This window comes from Scyliorhinus torazame, chromosome 12 (genome assembly GCF_047496885.1).
Source record: "Scyliorhinus torazame isolate Kashiwa2021f chromosome 12, sScyTor2.1, whole genome shotgun sequence".
NCBI lineage: Eukaryota > Metazoa > Chordata > Chondrichthyes > Carcharhiniformes > Scyliorhinidae > Scyliorhinus > Scyliorhinus torazame.
The window spans coordinates 85,024,332-85,048,976 of record NC_092718.1 but is presented as its reverse complement, the minus strand read 5'-3'; the positions used below and the strand labels follow the sequence as shown (position 1 = coordinate 85,048,976).

At 49.6% G+C, this 24,645-nt stretch overlaps 1 protein-coding gene across 2 annotated transcripts in view; it reads left to right on the top strand.

The window, feature by feature from the left end:
* LOC140386532 (myeloid cell surface antigen CD33-like) overlaps nucleotides 1-24,645 on the top strand; it is a 104,657-nt gene that overhangs the window by 42,197 nt on the left and 37,815 nt on the right. For both annotated transcript variants that reach the window (XM_072468941.1, XM_072468940.1), the window contains exons 4-6: nucleotides 9,809-10,171; nucleotides 15,189-15,551; nucleotides 19,738-20,031. In XM_072468941.1, the coding sequence (XP_072325042.1) occupies nucleotides 9,809-10,171; nucleotides 15,189-15,551; nucleotides 19,738-20,031 (1,020 nt within the window). The remainder of the gene's footprint in view (nucleotides 1-9,808; nucleotides 10,172-15,188; nucleotides 15,552-19,737; nucleotides 20,032-24,645) is intronic.

The following is a 24,645-nucleotide window of genomic DNA, read 5'->3' as shown; positions in this document are numbered from 1 at the left end:
CAGTCGGTGCTAAACACGCACTTCTCCTTATTGTAGGTCAGATTCAGGAGGTGCGCGGTCTGGAGAAATTTACGGAGGTTGGTGTCGTGGTCCTGCTGGTCATGGCCGCAGATGGTGACGTTGTCAAGATACGGGAACATTACGTGTAAGCCGTACCGGTCAACCATTCGGTCCATCTCACGCTGGAAGACCGAGACCCCGTTTGTGACACCAAAGGGAACCCTTAAAAAGTGGTAGAGCCGCCCATCTGCTTCGAAGGCAGTGTACTGGCGGTCCCCATGACGGAGGGGCAGCTGGTGGTAGGCAGACTTGAGATCCACCGTGGAGAAGACTTTGTATTGCGCGATCCTGTTCACCAGGTCGGCTATACGGGGGAGAGGGTACACGTCCAGCTGCGTAAACCGGTTGATGGTCTGGCTATAGTCTAAGACCATCCTATGCTTCTCCCCGGTCTTTACCACCACTACTTGAGCTCTCCAGGGGCTGTTGTTCGCTTCGATGACCCCTTCCTTCAGCAGCCTTTGGACCTCGGACCTGATGAAGGTCCGGTCCTGGGCACTGTACCGTCTGCTTCTGGTGGCGACGGGTTTGCAATCCGGGGTGAGGTTCGCAAACAAGGAAGGCAGGTCGACCTTAAGGGTTGCGAGGCCGCAAACAGTAAGGGGGGGTACAGGGCCGCCAAATTTAAAAGTAAAGCTTTGTAGGTGGCACTGGAAATCCAGTCCCAGAAGGGTGGCTGCGCAGAGGTGCGGCAGCACGTATAGGCGGAAATTGCGGAATTCCCTGCCTTGGACGGTGAGGTTCGCGAGGCAGAAGCCTTTTATCTGCACCGCGTGTGACCTGGAGGCCAGGGAGATCCCTTGTTGGGTGGGGTAGGTGACCAGAGAACAGCGCCTTACCGTGTCGGGGTGGACGAAACTCTCCGTGCTCCCGGAGTCGATGAGGCATGACATCACGTGGCCGTTGATACCGATCGTCATGGTGGCCTTTGCTAGCGTTCGGGGCCGACTCTGGTCCAGGGTGACGGAGGCCAGCTGCAGCAAGGAGTGAAGATCGGGCAGCGCATCGTCAGCCGTGTTGGGGCTTGAGGCCCCATCCAAGGCTCCATGGCTCGCACATGGAGTCCGGGGACTCCGAGGATGGCGGCGGGGAGGAACAAAATGGCGGCGGGGAGGGACAAAATGGCGGCGCACTCTGCTCCCACGAGGCGGAGGCCAGCTGCAACAACGGGTTTTGGACGGGCAGCGCGGAGCCATCTGCGCTGGGGGCTTGAGGCCCCATCCAAGATGGCGCCGGCCATGGATCGCACGTGGAGTCCGGGGACTCGGAAGATTGCGGCGGGGGGGGAGCAAACTGGCGAAGGTGGGCCTTGGACGGCCGGGACCCGCCAGAAAGACTGCGCCCGTGGGTCGGCCGTGGCCCTAGGGCAGGGGGGTGGAGGTGAGCGCTGGAGCGGGGCGTGCCGCGGTGTTTTGGGCGGTGAGCGCTGACCGGTCGGGGCCCGGAGCGGGGCATGCTACGTCGTTCCGGGTGCACAGAAGACCGCGGCCACGGCGCGGGGCGGGGAGAGGTGGGCGGTCGGGGCCTGGAGCTGCGGCGTTTTGGGCGGGGAGGAGTAAACGAGCGGCGCATGCTGCTCCAGTGTGACGGAGGCCAGCTGCAGCAAGGGGTTTTGGCCCGGCAGCGCGTAGCCAGCCGCGCTGGGAGGTTGAGGCCCCGTCCAGGATGGCGCCGTCCAGGGGTCGCCCGTGGAGTTCGGGAACGGAGACCCCGACGATTGGGTCGGCGAGGGACCAAATTGCTGCGCGTACTCCTCCAGCGTGGTTGCCGTGGAGAAGAAAGGCTGTGGCAGCGATGCTGCCTGACGGGGCAAAAACTGCGCTGCGCGTTGGGCCGGCGGGGCTGGGAATAGGGAGTGCGGCCGTGGGCCTGGAACAGTCGGGGCGTGGAGGAACGGCTGTGATTGCGCGGCGGGCGGCTGGAGGAATGGCTGAGGGTAGTCGCTGGACACGCGTTCACCGCGCGGGCGAGGCAGACCGCGGCATAGTGGCCTTTCTTGCCGCACTCTTTGCAGGTGACGGTGCGGGCCGGGCAGCGCGCGCGCAGGTGATTCGCTTGGCCGCAGAAGAAGCAGCGTTGGCCGGCGACGGTAGCGGGGCGCAGTGCCGCGCAGGCTTGCGGAGTTTGCGGGTAAGTCGGGGGGTTAGGCGGGGAAGTCGGGGGGGCTGCCGTGGCGGGGTGCCACGCAGCCCAGGGGGGCGCAGTGCGCGCGGGGGCATACGCCAGGGCGTTTCTGTACACCACGTCCATAGACCCTGCCAGGGCCCGGGCCTCGGCGAGGCCCAGCGTCTCCATTTCGAGAAGCCTTCGGCGAATATCGGGGGATATCATACCTGCCACGAAGGCGTCTCGAATTAAAAGTTCGGAGTTCTTGTTCGCCGTCACCGCTGGGCAGCCGCAGTTTTGGCCCAGCACGATCAGCGCCCTGTAGAAATCTTCTAGCGTCTCATCTGGGCTCTGCCATCTCGTTGCCAGCAGGTGATGGGCGTAGACCTGATTAAGTGGACGAATGTAGTGTCCTTCCAGCATTTCCATGGCTTTATCATAGTTCGCCGCCCCTTCGATCAGGGGGTAGATCGCCGGGCCGACCCGCGAGCGTAGGAGGTGCATTTTCTGCCTTTCCGTGGGGGTGTCGGCAGCCGTCTCGAGGTAGCTCTGGAAGCATGCCAGCCAATGCTTAAAAATCTCGATGGAGCTTTCTGCGTGCGTGCTGAGCTGAAGGCACGCCGGCTTGAGGCGGAGATCCATCCTTCAAAAGTACTTATCTGATTAAATTGATGAATAATCAATACGTTTGAGTCCATGTGGAGTCATATCAATTCAGCTTTAATCAGATAGAACTGTACCCAGCAGCGAAGTTACAGAAGTGAAGGCTGCTGGGGAAGGCACTGGTCCTTATACCCCGCCTCTCAGGGCGGGGCTATGTACATTGCCCAATGGTAGACCCCGCGGCCTAGCCAATGGTTATTCCTCTCTCTGGTACCGCAATACCTGGTATTACCACCCTCACCTCCCACACCACCGAACACCCTCACCTCCCACACCACCGAACACCCTCACCTCCCACACCACCGAACACCCTCACCTCCCCCACCACCGAACACCCTCACCTCCCACACCACCGAAAACCCTCACCTCCCCCACCACCGAACATCCTCACCTCCCACACCACCGAACACCCTCACTTCTCACACCACCGAAAACCCTCATCTCTCACACCACCGAACACCCTCACCTCCCACACCACCGAACACCCTCACTTCTCACACCACCGAAAACCCTCATCTCCCACACCACCGAACACCCTCACCCCCCACACCACCGAACACCCTCACCTCTCACACCACCGAACACCCTCACCTCCCTCACCACCAAACACCCTCACCTCCCACACCACCGAACACCCTCACCCCCCAACACCCTCACCTTCCGCTCCTCCGAACACCCTCACCCCCCACACCTCCGAACACCCTCACCCCCCACACCACCGAACACCCTCACCTTCCACTCCTCCGAACACACTCACCTCACACATCTTCGAACACCCTCACCCCCCACACAACCGAACCACCTACATACACATGCCCCTCCGTCATATATACCTGCGGCACAACGAGCTGCTGGCATTGGGTTGACAGTGTCAGTGGGCCTGGTCCATGGGATGGAGGATGATGATAGCCCGCTCTGCGATGAGCTCCGTTTTTAACGTTGTTAGACAATGTCTGACTCACAGTAGCACCTTCCACCTGCGTGATCACTGTATGCGAGCTGGCCAGTCCATCAATGGTCCTGTCGAATAGCTGGGGACGGAGTGATGGGGACGGTCAGGGGAGGGGTCAGACTGCACGGTCCACCCACTGGACCTCACTCGTCCATCACCCCTCACTCCCAGTGGCCATCACTGACCGCCCCACCCCCACACCCATCAGGCAGAGCACCAAGCCTGGTTTCAATGGTGTGAATAGGTGTTTAATGTGAAGAGGTATATACAGTCTGTGCCTTAGTTCCTAAACTAAACTGTGCCCTGCACCCGTGCCAACTTAACTGGTGTCTAACTTTCTGGCCTCACTGGCCCTAACACTACGCCTAGGTGATTCCCCAGTTGGTACAGCAGGAGTGGAGGCGGACTGCTGAGACTCCTGCCCTGCGACGAGCGTCCCCGTTGGCGCACGTCTCCTGGGGCGGCCTGGCCTGGAAGGGCCCGGTGGCCCTCGGACGACCTGCGTGGCATGGTGCCGCCCTGTTCTGCCCGCTGCCCACCAGATGCACCACGGGCAGGAGGGGGGGAGTCCGAGGTGCTGCTGTGTCCCGGAACCTCCTCTGCAGGAGTCACCGGCACGGGCCCCAGCACCTCCTCCTCCCTCGGGCTTCTCCTTGGGATGGGAGTGTGAGCGAGCCATCTCGCGAGGCCCCCCGACACCTGGCGCTGCCAGTCCTGGATGCCCACTCTGGTATTGACAAGGGTCTGAACGTTAGCGGCTATGGAGCACAGGGAGTGTGCCATCTCCCTCTGGGACTAGACCACCTCCCTCTGTGTCCGTGCGACGCCAGCCAGCACCTGGGCAATGCTCTGAGCAATGGCCTGCTGTGACTGGGCCATGCTGAGGAGCTGCTGCAATCTGCAGGTGGCTCTGGCACATGGCTGCCTGTGAGAGGGCAGCCCTGCCCTGGGCCATGCCCCCACCTGCACAGAATGCCCCAGGCCTTGCACACGCTGACCCATGTCCGACACTGTCGCCCGTGGACTCCACCCGTGCGGTTTCGGCCTGGGTGGCACGTATGACCGGCACCACTCCCTGCTCCTGCACGTGGATGGACTCCTCCACCTGCCCCTGCAGGTGCTGGAAGTGAGGTGTCATCTCCTCTCGTCCCTGGGGCCCTGCACTATGGGTGGGACTGGATGTTCCAGGAGCCTGGGACCCTTCTGGGCGGCAGGTGATGCTGGGGCCGGGCAGCCCTCCGACCGTCTGGCCCCTCGGCTGCTCCTACCTCCACCTTCTGTACCAGAACGACTGTATGGTGCGCACCAGTGAGTGTCCCAGAAGCCTCCTCACTAATTTGCCCAACCAAGGTGATAGTCTCTGAGATGTTGGAGGGTGTTGGAGACAGCTGTGACGGAAAGTCTGTGTCCTCCTCCGACCTGAACTCCGGGGGCTCCTGGGTCATGATGTCCTGGATCGTGGTGTCCTGGGTCGTGGTGTCCTGGGTCGTGGTGTCCTGGGTCGTCTCGGGCAGAGGGCTGGTGTTCTGGCTGCTCTCCCCATCGGTGCTCGGCTGTCTGGGGGGCACCGGCTCTGGCACACGCTGGGGGCATGGTACCCCGGATGGGCCGGGACCATCACCGGCTGGTCCTGTAAGACACAAGACGGCATGTATGGTTCGACAGCCGGACGGGGGTGAGGCGTGAGGTGGTGAAGGGGTGAGAGGGGTTGGGGTGTGGAGTGAGGGAGGTTGGGGGTTGGGGTGGGCACATATTTGTTGTGGGGACCCGCAACCAGACAGGGGGGGTGTCTCACTTTGTGGTGCGCTGCCGACCTCTGCGTCGGTAACCTCCCTCTCCTTCGCCCTCCGATGTCTAGTGGCCTCTGCTCGGGCATGGTGAGAGATCGCAGGTCTAGTGGTACCTCTCCGGTCTTCTCCTGCTCCCAGCTGTTGTGCACAGCCTTGTCCTGGGGGTCAAGCACAAACAGCGACAGTGTTAGACCGCTTGACGCATGCAGCCCAGGGGTTGGGTATCTGATGGCATCAGTGGCCAGGGCACACGGGCGTTGCGGCTGTCATGGGTGCAGCCATGTGGGTGAGGGTGGAGGTATGGCCGTCCCCCTGGAGGAGGGGTCCTGGTCACATGTGTATGGGGGTTAGTACCAGGGGCACAGCGCTGGGTACTCACCAAGGCTGCCCTGAGGAGGTTGTGCAGTTTTTTCCTGCACTGGTCTCCAGTCCGGGCCACCTCGCTGATGGCACTGACAGCGCTGCCGGCGGCTCCCCCCTCTGCCCAGGCACGGCGAATGATGCCACCTGATGACCTCCATCGCGGCCCGGGGTACAGCACATCCACCTCTCCTCGATGGACTCAAGGAAGGTCTCCAGTTCGGCGTCCCTGAAGCGCGGCTCTGCCCACTTTGCGGCCATGTTGGCTGCGACGCTTGTGTGTGTGAGGGGTGGGGGAAGAATGAATTATGTGCAGCTGCAGCGTCGCATCAATCACGGCACCGGCGAATCGGCCTCTGGTCCGTTAACCGCATCTAGTGGTTCCCTATATGCCCGTGCTAGCCCCTTGGGAGCGGTTGAATTGCTGCAGCTGGGGCCCCAATCACACCGTCATGAAACTCCACCGTTTTCATAACGGCGTCAACACTTAATCCCCAGAAAGGAGAATTCAGCCCCTTATTTTTCTGACCAAATTGTAATTTTATTGTTTTAATTTAGTGAATGCCGAGTGATAGTCTCCTCATTTACTGAATTTCAGGTGATTAATCCACCAATTACTCTGTAGAGGGGACGTTCCTCGGTAATGGTCAGCATTGTTTGTGTCTTTCCACAAGTGCATAAGGTGTTTTTACTGAGGCCCCAGCCACTGGAGGTTGGCTGCACAGCGGCCCTGACCTGCCCTGAACCTGTCCTGAACATATTGAGAAAGGAGGACTTTGCCTTGATAGCTCAAAACCTCGCCCCTGCTCCACCATTTAATAAACTCTGATTGTGGTCTCAACTCCACTTTCCTGCCGGCCCTCACATGGACCTCGATCTCCTTGTCAATGAAAAATCTGTCTGACTCAGACTCGAATATGAAAAACGCTTATTGTCACAAGTAGGCTTCAAACAAAGTTACTGTGAAAAGCCCCGAGTCGCCACATTCCAGCACCTGTTACAGGAATCGAACCGTGCTGCTGACCTGCCTTGGTCTGCTTTCAAAGCCAGCGATTTAGCCCTGTGCTAAACAGAATATATTTGTTGACTCCACTGTTCTCTTGTAAAGAGAATTCCACAGACTAACCACCTGCTGAGCGAGGAAATTCCTCCTCATCTCCATCTTAAATGGGAGACCCTTATTTTGAAACTGTGTCCCTGGTTCTAGATACAGACAAGGGGAAACATCCTCTCAGCATCCACCGTGTACACCCTCAGAAACTTACCTGTTTCAATAAAATCACCTCTCATTCTTCAAAACCCCAATGAGCTCCAGCCCAACCTGCTCCACCTTTCCTCATAAGATAAACCTCCAGGAATCAGCCCGTGAACCTTCTCGTAACAGTTGAGGAACAGTGGAGAACCTTCCAAGCGATTTTTCACAGTAAACTCAAGGGGCTGTTTAGCACAGGGCTAATTCGCTGGCTTTGGAAGCAGACCAAGGCAGGCCAGCAGCACAGTTCAATTCCTGTAACAGCCTCCCCGAACAGGCGCCGGAATGTGGCGACTTGGGGCTTTTCACAGTAACTTCATTTGAAGCCTACTTGTGACAATAAGCAATTTTCATTTCATTTCATTTTTCACTTGCTCAGAATATAAAAACAGATAGTAAAAGTTTCTACAAATATGTAAAACAAAAAAGAGTGGCTAAGGTAAATATTGGTCCTTTAGAGGATGAGAAGGGAGATTTAATAATGGGAGATGAGGAAATGGCTGAGGAACTGAACAGGTTTTTTGGGTCGGTCTTCACAGTGGAAGACACAAATAACATGCCAGTGACTGATGGAAATGAGGCTATGACTGCTGAGGATCTTGAGCGGATTGTTATCACTAAGGAGGTAGTGATGGGCAAGCTAATGGGGCTGAAGGTAGTCAAGTCTCCTGGCCCTGATGGAATGCATCCCAGAGTGCTAAAAGAGATGGCTAGGGAAATTGCAAATGCACTAGTGATATTTACCAAAATTCACTAGACTCTGGGGTGGTCCCAGCGGATTGGAAATTAGCAAACGTAATACCACTGTTTAAAAAAGGAGGTAGGCAGAAAGCGGGTAATTATAGGCCAGTGAGCTTAACTCGGTAGTAGGGAAGATGCTGGAATCTATCATCAAGGAAGAAATAGCGAGGCATCTGGATGGAAATTGTCCCATTGGGCAGATGCAGCATGGGATCATAAAGGGCAAGTCGTGCCTAACTAATTTAGTGGAATTTTTTGAGGACATTACCAGTGCGGTAGATAACGGGGAGCCAATGGATGTGGTATATCTGGATTTCCAGAAAGCCTTTGACAAGGTGCCACACAAAACGTTGCTGCATAAGATAAAGATGCATGGCATTAAGAAGAAAGTACTAGCATGGATAGAGGATTGGTTAATTAATCGAAAGCAAAGAGTGGGGATTAATGGGTGTTTCTCTGGTTGGCAATCAGTAGCTAGTGGTGTACCTCAGGGATCAGTGTAGGGCCCACAATTGTTCACAATTAACATTGATGATTTGGAGCTAGGGACCAAGGGCCATGTGTCCAAGTTTGCAGACGACACTAAGATGAGTGGTAAAGCAAAAAGTGCAGAGGATACTGGAAGTCTGCCGAGGGATTTGGATAGGCTAAGTGAATGGGCTAGGGTCTGGCAGATGGAATACAATGTTGACAAATGTGAGGTTATCCATTTTGGTAGGAATAACAGCAAAAGGGATTATTATTTAAATGATAAAATGTTAAAACATGCTGCTGTGCAGAGAGACCTGGGTGTGCTGGTCCATGAGTCGCAAAAAGTTGGTTTACAGGTACAACAGGTGATTAAGAAGGCAAATGGAATTTTGTCCTTCATTGCTAGAGGGATGGAGTTTAAGACTAGGGAGGTTGTGCTGCAATTGTATAAGGTGTTAGTGAGGCCACACCTGGAGTATTGTGTTCAGTTTTGGTCTCCTTACTTGAGAAAGGACGTACTGGCACTGGAAGGTGTGCAGAGGAGATTCTCTAGGTTAATCCCAGAGCTGAAGGGGTTGGATTATGAGGAGAGGTTGAGTAGACTGGGACTGTACTCGTTGGAATTTAGAAGGATGAGGTGGGATCTTAGAGAAACATATAAAATTATGAAGGGAATAGATAGGACAGATGCGGGCAGGTTGTTTCCACTGGTGGGTGAAAGCAGAACTAGGGGGCATAGTCTCAAAATAAGGGGAAGTAGATTTAGGACTGAGTTTAGGAGGAACTTCTTCACCCAAAAGGTTGTGAATCTATGGAATTCCTTGCCCAATGAAGCAGTAGAGGCTCCTTCATTAAATGTTTTTAAGATAAAGATAGATAGTTTTTTGAAGAATAAAGGGATTAAGGGTTATGGTGTTCGGGCCAGAAAGTGGAGCTGAGTCCACAAAAGATCAGCCATGATCTCATTGAATGGTGGAGCAGGCTCGAGGGGCCAGATGGCCTACTCCTGCTCCTAGTTCTTATGTCCTTATGTTCTTAACTGTCTCTAATGTACCGATACTCTTGCTCAAGTAAAGAGACCTAAATAACTCCAGTGTGGTCTCACCAATGCCCTGTACAGTTGTAGCGAGACCTCCTGACTTTTATACTCCACCCCACTTGTAGCAAAGACCAACATTCCATTTTTCCTTCCTAATCACTTGCTGTACCTGCATGCTGCCTTCTTATGATTCATGTACAAGGACACCCAGACCCCACTCTATTTAAATGGTGTTCTTCTTTTCTATTCTTCTTACCAAAGTATTGCAGTCCTCCTCAGTATTGACTATCCCCCCGATTCAGTGCCATTGTAAATTTTGAGTCTGGTGGATGGACAAACCACCCAGTGTTAAATATTGATATTTCTCTCCCCAGATGTACCGTCACAAGAGTGGAAAGGTGAGATTCCACAACAGGTGACAGCGCAGGAAGGTTTGTGTGTGCAGATTCCGTGTCATTACAGTTATCCATCGTGTCTGGGAAACCAATCGAGAGGCGGAGTCTGGTTTAATGCGGAATCGGGAACTTCGCAGATAGCCTTTCACTCCAAGGATCACAATCACGCGTTGTCACGGTTCCGCGATCGGACCCGGCTGTCTGGAGACCTGAAAGATGGCGACTGTTCCCTGATAATAAACAATATCAGGCAGGAAGATGCAGGACCTTATTATTTCAGAATAGAATTTGACGGTGGTCCCAGCCATAGTTATCACCCTGTTACCCGGCTTCAGGTTTCTGGTAAGTGCTGGGTTATAATTCCTCAACAATTCACATTCAACGGGAAATAACACATTCTAGTGCGTGATTTGCTTGTTTTGTGGCCGTGTTAACCAGCATCAATATTTTTAATGATTTGTCTATTTCTACTCCCCGATCCATGAACTTATTGTGTTTGATTGAATCAACATCGCAGCCTTGACAGGGTTGGTGACACCTTCCCCCTTAATGAAGCCCACACCCCTCCTGGCTGTATCTTCCACTACTCGCTCCATCAAGTCCAGCGTGGTGGTGGTATCGAGGATGAGACCAAATCATGCCTTAGCCTCAGCACCCCCGTCCCCCGACTCCTGTCACTTTCTCCTCTTTTAGCATCTACCGCGTTCCAGCCCCTCAGCTCTTTTTTCAAAATTCTCATTCTCGATCGCCCTCTCGGGTACGATAAAGATTTTTTTTCTAATTCAAGGATGATTTAGCGTTGCCAATCCACCTAATCTGCATATCTTTGGATTGTGTGGGTAAGACCCATGCAGATACAGGGAGAATGTGCAAACTCGACATAGCCAGTGATCCAGAGCCAGGATCAAACAAAGGTCCTCAGCGCCATAAGGCAGCAGTGTTAACCACTGCGCCACCGTGCCGCCAGGGGTACCATAACAATGTTCCCACCGGGATATCTTCACTAATTGCTTCACTCGATCTCTGCACCGAATAAATTCTCATCCTCAGAGCTTTCAACATCCATCTTAACTCATCCTGCTCTCTCTCCTGAGTTCACTAGCTTCCTGATATGCATAAGGAAAACATTCTCCTCAAAGGACGTTGCCTGCTGACAACTCATCGATTCTCTGTCATTTAGATCGAGACAATCCAATCAGCTGCCTCTGTCGTGACCCTCCCTTCCAATAACAAAGTGAGATAAACCTCCACTGATGCCCCCCCCCCAACCCTGAACTCACATCTTTCTCCAGTTTCTTACCTACCTTCCCTCGTGACCTTTCTGAACACCTCTTGTCCATGAGAGCCACCTCCTGTTCCCTTAACCCTATTTTCAGTATACTGCTGACCACACAACTTCCCCTCCTGATCCTCATATCAGCCGATATTGTTAACGGTTCTCCCTCTTCATGTAGCACGGTAGCATTGTGGATAGCACAATTGCTTCACAGCTCCAGGGTCCCAGGTTTGATTGCGGCTTGGGTCACTGTCTGTGCGGAGTCTGCACATCCTCCCCGTGTGTGTATGGGTTTCCTCTGGGTACTCCGGTTTCCCCCATCAGTCCAAAGATGTGCAGGTTAGGTGGATTGACCATGATAAATTGCCCTTAGTGTCCAAAATTGCCCTTAGTGTTGGGTGGGGTTACTGGGTTGTGAGGATAGGGTCAAGGTGTTGACCTTGGGTAGGGTGCTCTTTCCAAGAGCCGGTGCAGACTCGATGGGCCGAATGGCCTCCTTCTGCGCTGTAAATTCTATGATTCTATGTGTCATCCCTCTCTCCTTTAAATCTGTCACCTTTGCCTCCTCCTCAAAGGAACAATCCTTGACCCCACTGTCCATATAAATTCCCATCCTGGATCCAACTTCTCTTTCCTCTCCAGAATCTTTGAACACATTTTCATCTCCTGAATCTGTTCACATCTCTCCCGGAATATCACATTTGAATCCCTCCAATCCAGTTCCTGTCACGGTGATAGCACTGAAACAGCTCTTATTAAAGTCACTAACAACATCTTGTGTGACAAAGAGAAACCTACCCTCCTCGTCCTTCTCGACCTTGCTGCAGCCTTTGACACAGTTGGCCACAACACCTCCTCCAATACCTCTGTACTCTGTTGTCCAGCTGGGTGGGACTTCGCTAGCCTGGTTCCATTCCTATCTAATCATGGCCAGAGAATCACTTGTAATGGCTTTGCAACATCATTTGAACAGTGTTAGTTTTCACTTGTACACTGACGACACCCAGCTCTTCCTCAAATCCACCTCTCTTGACTCCTCCACTGTTGTTTAATTATCAGACATCTTATCCAACATATTGTCACAAGTAAGCTTCAAATGAAGTTACTGTGAAAAGTCCCTAGTCGCCACGTTCCGGCGCCTGTTCGGGGAGGCTGTTACGGGAATTGAACCGTGCTGCTGGCCTGCTTTGGTCTGCTTTCAAAGCCAGCGATTTAGCCCTGTGCTAAACAGAATATATTTGTTGACTCCACTGTTCTCTTGTAAAGAGAATTCCACAGACTAACCACCTGCTGAGATAGGAAATTCCCCCTCATCTCCATCTTAAATGGGAGACCCTTATTTTGAAACTGTGTCCCCGGTTCTAGATACGGACAAGGGGAAACATCCTCTCAGTATCCACCGTGTACACCCCTCAGAAACTTACCTGTTTCAATAAAATCACCTCTCATTCTTCGAAACCCCAATGAGCACCAGCCCAACCTGCCCCACCTTTCCTCATAAGATAAACCTCCAGGAAGCAGCCCAGTGAATCTTCTCTTAACAGTTGAGGAACAGTGGAGAACCTTCCAAGCGATTTTTCACAGTGCTCAGCAAAGGTTTATACCAACAAAAAGGAAGGAAGGTAGAAAGAGGGAAAATCGACCATGGATATCTAAGGAAATAAGGGCAGTATATCTAAGGAAATAAGGGAGAGTATCAAATTGAAGGAAAAAGCATACAAAGGAGCAAAGATTAGTGGGAGGCTAGAGGACTGGGAAATCTTTAGGGGGCAACAGAAAGCTACTAAAAAAGCTATAAAGAAGAGTAAGATAGATTATGAGAGTAAACTTGCTCAGAATATAAAAACAGATAGTAAAAGTTTCTACAAATATATAAAACAAAAAAGAGTGGCTGAGGTAAATATTGGTCCTTGAGAGGATGAGAAGGGAGATTTAATAATGGGAGATGAGGAAATGGCTCAGGAACTGAACAGGTTTTTTGGGTCGGTCTTCACAGTGGAAGGCACAAATAACATGCCAGTGACTGGTGGAAATGAGGCTATGACAGCTGAGGATCTTGAGAGGATTGTTATCACTAAGGAGGTAGTGATGGGCAAGCTAATGGGGCTGAAGGTAGACAAGTCTCCTGGCTGTGATGGAATGCATCCCAGAGTGCTAAAAGTGATGGCTAGGGAAATTGCAAATGCAGTAGTGATAATTTACCAAAATTCACTGGACTCTGGGGTGGTCCCAGCGGATTGGAAATTAGCAAACGTGACACCACTGTTTAAAAAAGGAGGTAGTCAGAAAGTGGGTAATTATAGGCCAGTGAGCTTAACTTCGGTAGTAGGGAAGATGCTGGAATCTATTATCAAGGAAGAAATAGCAAGGCATCTGGATGGAAATTGTCCCATTGGGCAGACGCAGCATGGGGTCATAAAGGGCAGGTCGCGCCTAACTAATTTAGTGGAATTTTTTGAGGACATTACCAGTGCGGTAGATAACGGGGAGCCAATGGATGTGATATACCTGGATTTCCAGAAAGCCTTTGACAAGGTGCCACACAAAAGGTTGCTGCATAAGATAAAGATGCATGGCATTAAGGAGGAAGTAGTAGCATGGATAGAGGATTGGTTAATTAATAGAAAGCAAAGAGTGGGGATTAATGGGTGTTTCTCTGGTTGGCAATCAGTAGCTAGTGGTGTCCCTCAGGGATCAGTGTTGGGCCCTCAATTGTTCACAATTTACATAGAGGATTTGGAGCTGGGGACCAAGGGCAATGTGTCCAAGTTTGCAGACGACACTAAGATGAGTGGTAAAGCAAAATGTGCAGAGGATACTGGAAGTCTGCAGAGGGATTTGGATAGGCTAAGTGAATGGGCTAGGATCTGGCAGATGGAATACAATGTTGACAAATGTGAGGTTATCCATTTTGGTAGGAATAACAGCAAAAGTGATTATTATTTAAATGATAAAATGTTAAAACATGCTGCTGTGCAGAGCGACCTGGGTGTGCTGGTCCATGAGTTGCAAAAAGTTGGTTTACTGGTGCAACAGGTGATTAAGAAGGCAAATGGAATTTTGTCCTTCATTGCTAGAGGGATGGAGATTAAGACTAGGGAGGTTATGCTGCAATTGTATAAGGTGTTAGTGAGGCCACCCCTGGAGTATTGTGTTCAGTTTTGGTCTCCTTACTTGAGAAAGGACGCACTGGCACTAGAGGGTGTGCAGAGGAGATTCACTAGGTTAATCCCAGAGCTGAAGGGGTTGGATTATGAGGAGAGGTTGAGTAGACTGGGACTGTACTCGTTGGAATTTAGAAGGATGAGGGGGGATCTTATAGAAACATATAAAATTATGAAGGGAATAGATAGGATAGATGCGGGCAGGTTGTTTCCACTGGTGGATGAAAGCAGAACTAGGGGGCATAGCCTCAAAATAAGGGGAAGTAGATTTAGGACTGAGTTTAGGAGGAACCTCTTCACCCAAAGGGTTGTGAATCTACGGAATTCCTTGCCCAATGAAGCAGTAGAGGCTCCTTCATTAAATGTTTTTAAGATAAAGATAGATAGTTTTTTGAAGAATAAAGGGATTAAGGGTTATGCTTTTCGGGCCAGAAAGTGGAGCTGATTCCACAAAAGATCAGCCATGATCTCATTGAATGGTGGAGCAGGCTCGAGGGGCCAGATGGCCTACTCCTGCTCCTAGTTCTTATGTTCTTATGTTCTTAACTGTCTCTAATGTACCAATATCCTTCCTCAAGTAAAGAGACCTAAATAACTCCAGTGTGGTCTCACCAATGCCCTGTACAGTTGTAGCGAGACCTCCTGACTTTTATACTCCACCCCACTTGTAGCAAAGACCAACATTCCATTTACCTTCCTAATCACTTGCTGTACCTGCATGCTGCCTTCTTATGATTCATGTGCAAGGACACCCAGACCCCACTCTATTTAAATGGTGTTCTTCTTTTCTATTCTTCTTACCAAAGTATTGCAGTCCTCCTCAGTATTGACTAACCCCCCGATTCAGTGCCATTGTAAATTTTGAGTCTGGTGGATGTACAAACCACCCAGTGTTAAATATTGATATTTCTCTCCCCAGCTGAACCGTCACAAGAGTGGAAAGGTGAGATTCCACAACAGGTGACAGCGGACAAAGGTTCGTGTGTACAGATTCCGTGTCATTACAGTTATCCATCTTGTCTGGGAAACCAATCGAGAGGCGGAGTCTGGTTTAATGAGGAAACGGGAAGATCGCAGATCGTCTTTCACTCCAAGGATCACAATTACAAGAAGCCACGGTTCCGCAATCGGACCCGGCTGTCTGGAGACCTGAAAGATGGCGACTGTTCCCTGATAATAAACAATATCAGGCGGGAAGATGCAGGACCTTATTATTTCAGAATAGAATTTGACGGTGGTCCCAGCCATAGTTATCACCCTGTAACCCGGCTTAATGTTTCTGGTAAGTGCTGGGTTATAATTCCTCAACAATTCACATTCAGCACTCAATGGGAAATAACACAAACTGTAATATTGACAAATTGTATTCATTTCTTGTTTTCCAACTCAAGCTTATAGTTTGTTCCAAGTCACATTTTACAAGGGAACAGGTTGATGATTCATTCAAAAGGCTGGTTTGCTGATCAGGATTAATTTATTTGTATCCATGATTACTGATTTAACACAAGCACAGATTAAAAATCACAAGTGAGAAATTGAAATAGCAGTGTAAGAGTTAACAGAATGCACATGCTAATGTATGACGTAGATGATGATGTATCATTGACATCGATCAGTCATGTGTTAGACACCCGAGAGAGAGGGGTTGAAAACATTCCCAGGAGCAACATGATCACTCTGTCACCTGTGTCGTGACAGTCCGAATGAACAATTGTTACGTTAGTACCAGAGTATGTTGACAGTCTGTCCGATAACCTAGATACTCGTCAAGAGACCACAGATCAGGAGGGACCATCCAAAAAAAAACAACAAAGCTACTCCAAAAAAGTAAATTTCCCAATAATAATCTAGCATTAGAATGATCAGATATGTTACCGAGACCTTGACGGGATTCTCCCCTAACCAGCGGGGTGGGTCATACCGGCGCCGAGGAGTGGCGTGAACCACTCTGGCATTCGGCCACCCGGAAGGTGCGGAATCCTCCACCGGGAACTCCGGCAACAGGTGCGAAGGGCCTCCGCCGGCCGGCGCGAGTTGGCGCATGCGCGGGAGCGCCAGCGTGTGCTGCCGTCATCCCAGCGCATGCGCAGGAGTATTCTTCTCCGCGCCAGCCATGGCGGATCGTTACACTGGCCGGCGTGGAGGGAAAGAGTGGCCCACGGCACAGGCCCGCCCGCGGATCGGTGGGCCCCGATCCCTGGCCAGGCCACCGTGGTGGCCCCCCCAGGGCCAGATCTGCCTGCCCCCCTCCGAGGACTCCGCAGGCCGCCCGCAGAGCCAGGTCCCGCCTGTACGGTCCTGGTGTATTTCACGCCGGCGGGACCCGCCGAAAACGGGCGGCCCACCGCGGAGAATCGCAGGGGGGGGTAATGCCAACGACCCCTGACCGATTCCTGCCCCTGCCGAAAAATTCACACCGCCCTCCGCGGTGATTCTCCAGCCCGGCGGGGAGTCGGAGAATCACGCCCCTTATTCGGACAATCACTGAAGTGGTCAGTTCCTATTGATTGGACTTTAATTCTTCTGACACTCAGTTCACTTCTCCATTCCTTCGACAGCAGTGCTGGTCTCTCGGGTTCCGATGTGGTCAAACATTTATATTTTTTAGGGGTGAGTTTGCGATATTAAGAAGGCAACCATCTAATGATTAAATACATATGATAAATACTAAAATCATAATGCGCAATAATGTTTTTTGTACTTGAGGCTTGAACCTGTTCAGAAACATGCACATCTTTCTTTCACTTTCTCCAATGTTTCCTCAATCTTCCAGAAAAGAGAGCTTTGTATTTTTTTAAATTATAAATTTAGGGTACCCAATTCATTTTTTTCCAATTAAGCGGCAATTTAACATGGCCAATCCACCTAGCCTACACATCTTTGGGTTGTGGGGGTGAAACCCACACAAACACAGGGAGAATGTGCAAACTCCACACGGACAGTGACCCAGAGCCGGGATTCGAATCTGGAATTTCGGCGCCGTAAGGCAGCAGTGCTACTCACTGCGCCACTGTGCTGCCCCCAGAGGTTTGTATTTTGCAGGTCGACTATGTAATCTGATTTAAGTTCGACTGCACCACGTCTTTGTCATAAATGTAAACACCAGTGTCCCTCGCTTGCCTGCGCTGTCTTTGTTGTTTTTGATGATGACATTTGTTTGGGTCTCACAGCTCAAGAAATTCAGCAGCTCTTTTCAGACCAGTATGGTTGATTGCAGAGCATGATGAGGAATATGGCCAAATACTTTGTCCTGATTTCAATTCAGAATTGTTTTACTTTGCTCCACAACATTAACAAAAACATAGTTTATTTTTGTGATGATATGCATAAAGCAATTCTGAATATAATATTGTACACGACCTCTGACCAGCAGGTGGCAGTGTGAGTCCACCATGGGGCTCTGTGCCTTGAGGTAGCTGGGAGGAAATCATGTTGGTGGATAGATGTATTTTGCAGTAGCTCCATAATAGTTAGTTAGTGTTAGTAATTTGTTATTTATTTATTCCAGTTATCTTTGCCATGCAGTTGTTTCATAATAAATTATTTGAACTAGATGTTCTGTAGTGCATCATTCATATTGACTAGTCTACAAAACATGACATGGTACCAAGAGTGAAGGTCGACTAAGAACAAGAAAATTCTGCAAAGATCCAAACAATTAACGAGAACTTGGAGGAAGAAAAAAGAAAACAAATTTCTTTTGACTAACCTTGTAAGCTATTGGCAACTGGTGCTCAAATCGCGGTAAAATTAAAAGCCCAGGATGGAAGGTATCAAGGCACGTCAACAGCTTTGGATTACCAGTAACGTAGATGAGAATTGGAGAGTGTTTAAGTAGCAATTCAAACTCTATGTTGCAGCCCTTGATCTGCAGACACAGCCTGACGAGAGGCGTACCGCGTTGCTGCTCACTGTAGCAGGTCCCCAAGCAATTGAAATTTTCAACACATTTGTCTTTGAAAGCGAGGCAGATAGTAAGTTCTCAAGCAATTTAATCGGCATTGCTTTCCTAAAAAAAATGAAACCTTCAAGCGTTATATATTTTGCACGCGCACCCAGAACGCAGTCGAGATTTTCTCACGACTTGCAGTTGAAGGCGCAGTCGTGTAATTTTAGTACCCTCCAGTCATCAATGATCTACGATTAGATCGTATTCGGGATCTCCAACAATAAGGTACGTGAGAGGCTTCTAAGAGAAACAGAGCTTCAATTCAAAAATGCTATTATTATATGTCACACGAGCGAGCTTGCAGCACAGCAGATCAACACAGCAGATCAGCACATTGAATCTCTGGCATTTTGCCGCAAAGGTAGAAGAGGTGGCCGATGCCCTTAGTGTGGCAATGCAGTCGAATAAAAAATGTGGTCCGAGCGCAGGTGGCCATTTTGTGTGGCCGACCCAATCTGCATTTCGTACCAGCGATGTGGCAATCGCCGTTTACCATGACAATGCCCAGCTTGGTAAGAGATTACAATGGAAATGAAATCACGCTGTTGGAGAAGCGAGCTCATGTCAATGTAAAAAACAAAATTTACATGTTGAAAATTTCCGTTGTGGCAGCAGAACGCGAATCTCTGATAGGAGTAGAAGTGTGTGAGGAACTGCAGCTGGTTAAGCAGGTTTACAGTGCAGACAGCTCTGCATACATTAGAGAGACAACGGGGGCTAAATTCTACGCCGACGGGATGCTCCGTTTTGCCGGCAGCCTGGATTTTCCCGACGGCGTGGGGCTGCCCCCCAATGGGAAACCGCATTGACCGGCCGGCGTAACGGAGCATCCCGCCAGCACGGTGAAACAGAAATGTGGCGCGGCGGGGCGGAGAATCCCACCCCTGATCTCTCAAAAAAAGGAGGCAAAAGGGATTTTACGATAGATACGCAAAAAGACTCCAACCATTGCAGCCAGATGACACAGTTTGATGGTAAGATTCCAATGGGATTGGATGATCTAAGCTTCGCGGATGAAGGTGTTGTCTAAAGAAGGAACAGAAGAGCTCTGCTGAAAGCTCGGCAACCTTTTGTAATGCAACCACCAGAAGAAGTCTGAAGCTAGCTGAAGGAGATTTAGTGCAGCATACGGAGCAACAACAAGATACAGACACAACAATATAACAAGCACAACAAGCAGCATCCACAACTACAAAGGAAGATAAAATAGCGTCACAAGTTCAGCAGCCACTCAGAAGATCAACAAGGCTACGACGTAAACCTGAGAGACTTTTGTGACAGGCTGAATTGTTTAAAGATGTCAATATTTATGCATTTCATATTGAACTGTAAAAATGATCTGATGAATATAAATAATTACATTTTCCTAAGGAAAGTGGATGTGAAAGTAGGAAATAATCTTTCAGTGCTGATATCGTCCTTGTAAAAGGGCTTTCTCTTGTGGGTCTGTGATTTCCATTTGAACTGATGCTTCACTTTATATATATTTATCTAAAATAATCCATTCTGTGTGTGTTAGATTTCACAGATAGACCCACGATATACCCTGCTGAAATTATTGCAGGAAAACACGTGGACATAAACTGCACCTTCAACACAACGTGCAATGGAACAGCACCTGTCTTAACCTGGGACACTCCCACTGACGTACCTGGATCAGTCTCAAACACTGTAACTCAGCACGGCGTCACTCTGACCTATACTTCTGTTCTGAGCCTGACCCCATCACTCAAACACCACGGACAAAATCTCACCTGTAGAGTGAGATATCCATCTGTTTCATCGGAACGGGTCCTTATATTAAATGTGACATGTAAGTACGGACATCTTTCACTCTACATTTGGTGTAATAGTTCAGATTTTGCACAGCAAGATCCCACAAACAGCACTGTGCTGAACAAAAAACTGTCCTTTGTCATTGAGTAATATTGAGGTCTTTCTCTTACAGTGTCTTGGGAATGTTTATTCCCACATGGCAGGTGTGATGAATGTAGGGGTTTCAGATATATTGTACTATAGGTACTTGGTGCAGTAATGGTTAAAAGTCTGGCTTAGAGTGTATGTGACTGCTGCAGTCATGTTTTCAAAAGAAATCCTGGTTCAAAGGGCAAGTAGTTTTGGAAGCCAGGAGTACAATTAAGGCAATGTAAAAAGCTTGCGTAACACAGTTTTTGGGGGGGGATTAAGAGGGTTTCCTCTGGAATTAGTTAGATTTCAACTTGGTAGGATGATGTAATTACTGGGTGGAGCTAAGATATCAGGCATTTTGCAGAAAAAGCAGCTCAGTTGAGCAGTTCAGTTGTGAGTTAGAAGGAGCTGTGAGCAGAATTCAAGCAGTTTACCCGCACTGCAGTTCAGTTAAAGATATGTTTGTAGGCTGATTAACAGTCTTTCCAAGCAGTTCAGACTTGCCTGAGAACAACATGAGGTGCAACAACTGAGAAGCAACTTCTGAAGAAATACAGCCAAAGTTTCTGCCTGGTGCTGACAGGAGTCAGATCTTTTCTTTAAAGCAGTGTCAAACGATCTTTCTTTCACAATATAAAATATCCAGACATCTCTGTAAAACAGGTATTCTTGAGTGCTAATGGTATTTAAAGTGGATTGGGAGCTGAGATGGACTTCTGGTGGTGTAATGTCGGGGCAGATGTGCACGAGGTGGCTCCTGCTGGGGTATTGCACATTTTACCCCTTTCTCTCAGTATCATGGGGTATTTTCTTTTGAAAACCGACATAATTAATAGAAAAAGGATCCTGTATGATTGAAATGCCGAGAAATGTCAGAGGAAAGAGGGTTGGCAGTAGAGGTTCATCGACAGAATCGGAGATCTCTCAGAGTTCGTTAGCATAAAATGGCTGATGCAGCTTCTGCGGCTCTGGCCACTCCAATAATGGCCCAGGTACTTTCTGCAGGTACCTTCTAGTACTTTGGTGAAGGAATTTGATTATCGCTGGCGGATTGTGTCGGAGGACCTCTGGAAATCAATGGAAGAGGCCTTGGCCCACATCTGAGCGGCTCTGGGAAAGACCAATGAAACCATGGAAGCCCATTGGGCCACAATTAGAGATATGGATGTGGCCCTTTTGAGCCACAGAGATTGGATTGCTTCACTGGAAGTAGAGATGTCGAAGCGAACAAGTCATTGATGGCCAAAGTGAATGATCTGGAGAACCGTTCCAGGAGGCAAATAGAATTGTGGTGCTGCCATAGGGGATGGATGGCCCAATTTCAAAGATGTTTCGGATCATGTTTTCGGGATCCTTAAGGGGGAGGGGGAGCAGCCCCAAGTCGTGGTCCACATAGGTACCAACGACACAGGTAGGAAAAGGGATAGGGATGTAAGGCAGGAATTCAGGGAGCTAGGGTGGAAACGTAGATCTAGGACAAACAGAGTTATTATCTCTGGGTTGTTACCCATGCCACGTGCTAGCGAGACGAGGAATAGGGAGAGAGAGGAGTTGAACACGTGGCTACAGGGATGGTGCAGGAGGAAGGGTTTCAGATTTCTGGATAATTGGGGCTCATTCTGGGGTCGGTGGGACCTCTACAAACGGGATGGTCTACACCTGGACCAGAGGGGTACCAATATCCTGGGGGGGGGAAATTTGCTAATGCTCTTCGGGAGGGTTTAAACTAGTTCAGCAGAGGATTGGGAACTTGAATAGTAGCTCCAGTATACAGGAGGTTGAAAGTAGTAAGGTCATGAGTAAGGTTCCAAAGTTGCAGGAGTGTACCGGCAGGCAGGAAGGTGGTTTAAAGTGTGTCTTCTTCAATGCCAGGAGCATCCGGAATAAGGTGGGTGAACTTGCGGCATGGATTGGTACCTGGGACTTCGATGTTGTGGTCATTTCGGAGACATGGATAGAGCAGGGACAGGAATGGTTGTTGCCGGTGCCGGGGTTTAGATATTTCAGTAAGCTCAGAGAAGGTGGTAAAAGAGGGGGAGGGGTGGCATTGTTAGTCAAGGACAGTATTACGGTGGCAGAAAGGATGTTTGATGAGGACTCGTCTACTGAGGTAGTATGGGCTGAGGTTAGAAACAGGAAAGGAGAGGTCACCCTGCTATGGGTTTTCTATAGGCCTCCGAAAAGTTCCAGAGATGTAGAGGAAAGGATTGCAAAGATGATTCTGGATAGGAGCGAAAGCAACAGGGTAGTTGTTATGGGTGACTTTAACTTTCCAAATATTGACTGGAAACGCTATCGTTCGAGTATTTTAAATGGGTCAGTTTTTGTCCAATGTGTGCAGGAGGGTTTCCTGACACAGTATGTAGATAGGCCAACGAGAGGCGAGGCCATATTGGATTTGGTACTGGGTAATGAACCAGGACAGATGATAGATTTGGAGGTAGGTGAGCACTTTGGTGATAGTGACCACAATTCGATTACGTTTACTTAAGTGATGGAAAGGGATAGGTATATACCGCAGGGCAAGAATTATATCTGGGGGAAAGGCAATTATGAAGCGATGAGGCAAGACTTAGGATGCATCGGATGGAGAGGAAAACTGCATGGGATGGGCACAATGGAAATGTGGAGCTTGTTCAAGGAAAAGCTACTGCGAGTCCTTGATAAGTATGTACCTGTCAGGCAGGGAGGAAGTGGTCGAGCGAGGGAACTGTGGTTTACTAAAGCAGTCGAAACACTTGTCAAGAGGAAGCAGGAGGCTTATGTAAAGATGAGACATGAAGGTTCAGTTAGGGCTCTCGAGAGTTACAAGTTAGCTAGGAAGGACCTAAAGAGAGAGCTAAGAAGAGCCAGGAGGGGACATGAGAAGTCTTTGGCAGGTAGGATCAAGGATAACCCTAAAGCTTTCTGTAGATATGTCAGGAATAAAAGAATGACTAGGGTAAGAGTAGGGCCAGTCAAGGACAGTAGTGGGAAGTTGTGCGTGGAGTCCGAGGAGATAGGAGAGGTGCTAAATGAATATTTTTCGTCAGTATTCACACAGGAAAAAGACAATGTTGTCAAGGAGAATACTGAGATTCAGGCTACTAGACTAGAAGGGCTTGAGGTTCATAAGGAGGAGGTGTTAGCAATTTTAGAAAATGTGAATATAGATAAGTCCCATGGGCCGGATGGGATTTATCCTAGGATTCTCTGGGAAGCTAGGGAGGAGATTGCTGAGCCTTTGGCTTTGATCTTTAAGTCATCTTTGTCTACAGGAATAGTGCCAGAAGACTGGAGGATAGCATATGTTGTCCCCTTGTTCAAGAAGGGGAGTAGAGACAACCCCGGTAACTATAGACCAGTGAGCCTTACTTCTGTTGTGGGCAAAATCTTGGAAAGGTTTATAAGAGATAGGATGTATAATCATCTGGAAAGGAATAATTTGATTAGAGATAGTCAACATGGTTTTGTGAAGGGTAGGTCGTGCCTCACAAACCTTATTGAGTTCCCGGCTTGGGTCACTGCCTGTGCGGAGTCTGCACGTTCTCCCCGTGTCTGCATAGGTTTCCTCCGGGTTCTCCGGTTTCCTCCCACAAGTCCTGAAAGACGTGCTGTTAGGTAATTTGGAGGTTCTGAATTCTCCCTTGGTGTACCCAAACAGGCGCCGTGTGGCGACTCGGGGCTTTTCACAGTAACTTAATTGCAGTGTTAATGTAAGCCTACTTGTGACAATAAAGTTTATTATTATCAAATAAATGGGAAGTCACTCTATGCCGAGCCGGGTAGAACACATTGAACCGGACTTCACTTTTATACAGGGCGACCATGGATTTTTTGAACGCAGCCCTGTTCTTCACCAGCTCCGCCCCCACGTCTTGGTGAAACCTGATGGCGTGGCCTTCCCATTTAAAGTCTCGATGCTCCATCGGCTATCCAGAACCTGCTCTTTATCTTTGAAGCTATGGAACTGTATGGTGGATCCTCAGAACAAGGCCTCTCCTGGAGTATACAGTGGGCTCATCCAACTCTGGAGGGGAAGTGATTCCCCCTCTCCCACCGTCTTACCCAACATAGAACATAGAACATTACAGCGCAGTACAGGCCCTTCAGCCCTCGATGTTGCGCTGACCTGTGGTGGATGAGGGTAAAGCAGTTGATGTGGTGTATATGGCTTTCAGTAAAGCGTTTGATAAGGTTCCCCACGGTAGCCTACTGCAGAAAATACGGAGGCATGGGATTCAGGGTGGTTTAGCAGTTTGGATCAGAAATTGGCTAGCTGGAAGAAGACAAAGGGTGGTGGTTGATGGGAAATGTTCAGACTGGAGTCCAGTTACTAGTGGTGTACCACAAGGATCTGTTTTGGGGCCACTGCTGTTTGTCATTTTTATAAATGACCTGGACGAGGGCGTAGAAGGATGGGTAAGTAAATTTGCAGATGACACTAAAGTCGGTGGAGTTGTGGACAGTGCGGAAGGATGTTACAAGTTACAGAGGGACACAGATAAGCTGCAGCGCTGGGCTGAGAGGTGGCAAATGG